Source organism: Leptodactylus fuscus, chromosome 8 (assembly GCF_031893055.1).
Source record: "Leptodactylus fuscus isolate aLepFus1 chromosome 8, aLepFus1.hap2, whole genome shotgun sequence".
NCBI classification, from domain to species: Eukaryota; Metazoa; Chordata; class Amphibia; order Anura; family Leptodactylidae; genus Leptodactylus; species Leptodactylus fuscus.
Window position 1 is genome coordinate 96,804,359 of NC_134272.1, and position 4,530 is coordinate 96,808,888.

Genomic DNA, 4,530 nt, shown 5'->3' on the forward strand with positions numbered 1-4,530 from the left:
TGTCCAAATATATAGAGAAGACCAACTGTTCCCCCAACTTTGCCCCCTAGGACAGTGGAAATCATGGAGTAAACCCCGCCACTGCCGATGCTGCATCTCTCACACACGCCAATACCGGATAAGACCGTCACCAGGGCCACGAGGACGACAATGGAGACCAGGAATATTCCCAGGACAATCCCTGTGTTACCCTGAGAGGGGACAAACAGTACAGAAGAACATCATATGAGGCCTCTACTTCTACACTCTCATTTATTTCCTGAATGTCAGTCTTTACTGCACTTCTGGCATTCTGCTCATGAAAGAAAGCTAAGGAGGAACATTAAGACGTTCAGATCCTCCTGAGGTGCCTGCAAGAAAATGGTAGATGTATCCTTGTTACAGGAAAACCCATTATAACCATTGCAAGACACTACAAGGTCCAGGGGTCACTGACAACACGACGACCCCCTGATGTGGGAATGGGAGTCTGAGCCCCTCAGGTACCCGGCCCCCCACATAGACTCAGCTCTGCACCCCCATAACTCCTCCAAAAAGTGCTGATCTAGAATCTGCTCAGGAGAGACGAGGACTCTGACAACCACATGTATATCATATCTGAGAGGTAGTCACAGCCCCGCCCCCTGTATATATCATGTGTGAGAGGTAGTCACAGCCCCGCCCCCTGTTACTGACAACCAGCTGTATATACCATGTCTGAGAGGTAGTCACAGCCCCGCCCCCTGTATATATCATGTGTGAGAGGTAGTCACAGCCCCGCCCCCTGTATATATCATGTGTGAGAGGTAGTCACAGCCCCGCCCCCTGTATATATCATGTGTGAGAGGTAGTCACAGCCCCGCCCCCTGTATATATCATGTGTGAGAGGTAGTCACAGCCCCGCCCCCTGTATATATCATGTGTGAGAGGTAGTCACAGCCCCGCCCCCTGTATATATCATGTGTGAGAGGTAGTCACAGCCCCGCCCCCAGTAATACACTGGCTTTGTCTGCTATTGCTCACTCACTCACCACGAGCCAACCAGTGCGGAGAAATAGAACCACGCCAAATATATTGATCATACACGAGGTGAAGACGCCGTCCCAGGTACCGAACAGAACCGGCTCCCAGACAAAGAGTTGGATCTTCCACCACGGCTGTGACTGCAGTTGTGAGACCTGAATGTGAAGAAGGGTGAGAGGAGCTGTATAGTGAGGAGAGGGCTGCAGCACCCTGGGGGGCCTCGTGTCCGGGCAGGGACCCACCTGGGCGTCCTCATGGAACAGGTCAGTGATGTTTCGGCTCTCAGTCACAGGGGTGCGACCAATATTACCGTTCATGTTTGTGACACCGAGATCAGTGGCCGCGATGATGTCATCTGTAAAGAGTCAGCTGACAGGAGCGGCAGGGCCACCAAGTGTCCTCCGGCATCGTGACACCTGCACAAACACAAGGAGAAGTCAGCGACACCGGCAGCTCACATGACCAAGAGCGGGGCGGGAAGAGCAGCTCTGGAGGTGAGCGGAGTATAAGGGGGATCACTACATCATATGCAGATTCAGAGGCAAGGAAATAGCCCCCCTCCTAGCCATGGTGGTCTCTGGGATTGCAGCTCAGGGATCCCATACATTAATGCAGAGGTCAGCAGTCAGTGACCTTCGGTGAAAACTACAACTCCCAGCATGTTCAATACAGCTCTACGGAAGATCCAGTAACAGAAGAGCAGGTTTCCATGCTGGGAGTTGTAGTTGCACAACAGCTGAGCGGTGGCAGGAGGAATTAACTCCACGAATCCTGGACAGGAGATGACACAACACTGTCAGAAAGAACTGAGAATCAGAAGTCAGGCACCGAACCCCGGCTGCAATGTGCAGAGCATCACCCCCAGACCCTAGCCGCAATGTGCAGAGCATCACCCCCAGACCCTAGCCGCAATGTGCAGAGCATCACCCCCAGACCCTAGCCGCAATGTGCAGAGCATCACCCCCAGACCCTAGCCGCAATGTGCAGAGCATCACCCCCAGACCCTAGCCGCAATGTGCAGAGCATCACCCCCAGACCCTAGCCGCAATGTGCAGAGCATCACCCCCAGACCCTAGCCGCAATGTGCAGAGCATCACCCCCAGACCCTAGCCGCAATGTGCAGAGCATCACCCCCAGACCCCGGCTGCAATGTGCAGAGCATCACCCCCAGACCCCGGCCGCAATGTGCAGAGCATCACCCCCAGACCCTGGCCGCAATGTGCAGAGCATCACCCCCAGACCCCGGCTGCAATGTGCAGAGCATCACCCCCAGACCCTGGCCGCAATGTGCAGAGCATCACCCCCAGACCCTGGCCGCAATGTGCAATGAATCACACGTGCTGTTTTTGCCACAGCTTCATAAGCTAAAAACATTAGTGGATCTGCCATGATGGAGAACTATCGGTCCACTTCTGGCACTGGATCAGCAAAACTGCACCGAATACTGCATGTGTGATTCCAGCCTTAAGCCCCATGCTGCACAAACACTGATTGTTTTTTGTCGCAGATTTTGCTGCAATTTTTTGATGCAAAGCCAGGAGTGAATTGAGCAGAAAGGAGAAGTAGAAGAACTTCCTAAACATTTCCTATTCCTTTGTAGACAGTCTTGGATTTGCCTCATAAAACTGAAGCAAAATCTGCAACAAAAAAAGCTGCATCTCTGCCACGTGAAGCCTTGGCCTTAGAGTGTGTCACATTCTAGAGGGAACCACTCAGGAAACTTGTCTGACCTCTGCCCCTTGTATGATCTGTAGGTGAAGCGTCTTAGCTCCATATATGTAAGGCATTAGCCATGTAGCCTGGAATTACCTGTGACAGCCGACAAAGTAACATGTATGTAAGCACGGCCTCCTGTGTGAGCTCCTACACCTGCAAACCTCACCCAGACACTGCCAGGGTCAGAAACTGCATGGAAGCTTCACCTGCCTGCAATGAGGTCATATGCTGCAGCAGCCAGGGGGTTAACATGTGCAAACCTTCCAGCACATGATGCAGACACCTCCCTGTATCCGGGAACTCTCAGACCAGGCTGGACGGCGACCACATCCAAGGAGCCTCAACTGCAAGATGCAACCTGCCAAGGAGAGCGTCACGCCACAACCTAAAATAGCTTCATCCACTAGATGAAAGAATGTTCTGCAAATAACTCACAGACATTCTCTCAGGATCTCTGCTTGCTGTCACCGAAAGGAAAAGTCACTTTTATAGCTAAAGATTGAAAAACATTCCAGACTTCTGATTCCTGAGGGTTTGTTACAGTGTATCTAACACATCCTAACATAAGGTAACAATGTATCAATGTAGAGAGATAGAAGTCTGACGCCGGGTGCACACTTGCATTGGGTTTCCAATTGTGAGCGCCACTTGGGGACCCCAAGAAAGGAAAACAAATCCGTTTACAGAAGCGCTTACCCCAAAAATCCCACAGACCCCATAGACTGTAATGGGGTTTGATGGGATTCCGCCTGAAAAATCCTGCTTGCAGGTGTGAAATGAAATCGAGGTTGTGATCGTCTAGAAAGAAAACCTGAGAAAGAAGCCGAAAAAAATAATCGTCCCCTCATATAGGAAAGAACCTGTAACCTTATAATATTACTAAAGAACTGACTGAGCTCCAGGCTGAGGATGCAACGCGGGGAAAGTGGCGAGATAAGGACTGAGCGGAAGGGAGAAGAATAAGGAGGGGTAATAAGGAAGGGTAATAAGGAAGGGTAATAAGGAAGGGTAATAAGGAGGGGTAATAAGGAAGGGTAATAAGAGCTTCCTATACATTTCCCATTCTACTGAGAGTCGCTCTTGACTTTGGCTAAAAAAAAATGCAGCAAATCCGTCACAACAACTTTTTGTGCTAAAGCTTTAAAGTGAGTCTGTCAGCAAAACAGATGTAAACTAATGACAGTCCCTTGTAGGGCACAGTATGTATATAGCGCAGTATATCGGCACGGGTTACAATGATGGATTTCTTATTCACGCTGCTTTATTCTTATAATACTACTACTATGTACAAGAATATAACTACTATAATACTACTCCTATGTACAAGAATATAACTACTATAATACTACCTCCTATGTATAAGAATATAACTACTATAATACTGCTCCTATGTACAAGAATATAACTACTATAATACTGCTCCTATGTACAAGAATATAACTACTATAATACTACTCCTATGTACAAGAATATAACTACTATAATACTACTCCTATGTACAAGAATATAACTACTATAATACTACTCCTATGTACAAGAATATAACTACTATAATACTACTCCTATGTACAAGAATATAACTACTATAATACTACTCCTATGTACAAGAATATAACTACTATAATACTACTCCTATGTACAAGAATATAACTACTATAATACTACTATGTACAAGAATATAACTACTATAATACTGCTCCTATGTACAAGAATATAACTACTATAATACTACTCCTATGTACAAGAATATAACTACTACAATACTACTCCTATGTACAAGAATATAACTACTATAATACTACTCCTCTGTAC

General features: G+C 47.6%; 1 protein-coding gene across 1 annotated transcript in view; it reads right to left on the reverse strand.

Annotated features, from left to right (window-relative positions):
• Nucleotides 1-3,050, reverse strand: part of LOC142217297 (solute carrier family 12 member 8-like) — a 3,466-nt gene extending 416 nt beyond the window's left edge. Inside the window, exons 1-4 of the mRNA XM_075285490.1 lie at nucleotides 2,812-3,050; nucleotides 1,245-1,418; nucleotides 1,011-1,157; nucleotides 2-191 (exon numbers count right to left, since the gene is read on the reverse strand). Coding sequence (XP_075141591.1) covers nucleotides 2-191; nucleotides 1,011-1,157; nucleotides 1,245-1,319 — 412 coding nt within the window. The 5' untranslated portion in view covers nucleotides 1,320-1,418; nucleotides 2,812-3,050. The remainder of the gene's footprint in view (nucleotide 1; nucleotides 192-1,010; nucleotides 1,158-1,244; nucleotides 1,419-2,811) is intronic.
• Between the last annotated feature and the right edge of the window lie 1,480 nt (nucleotides 3,051-4,530).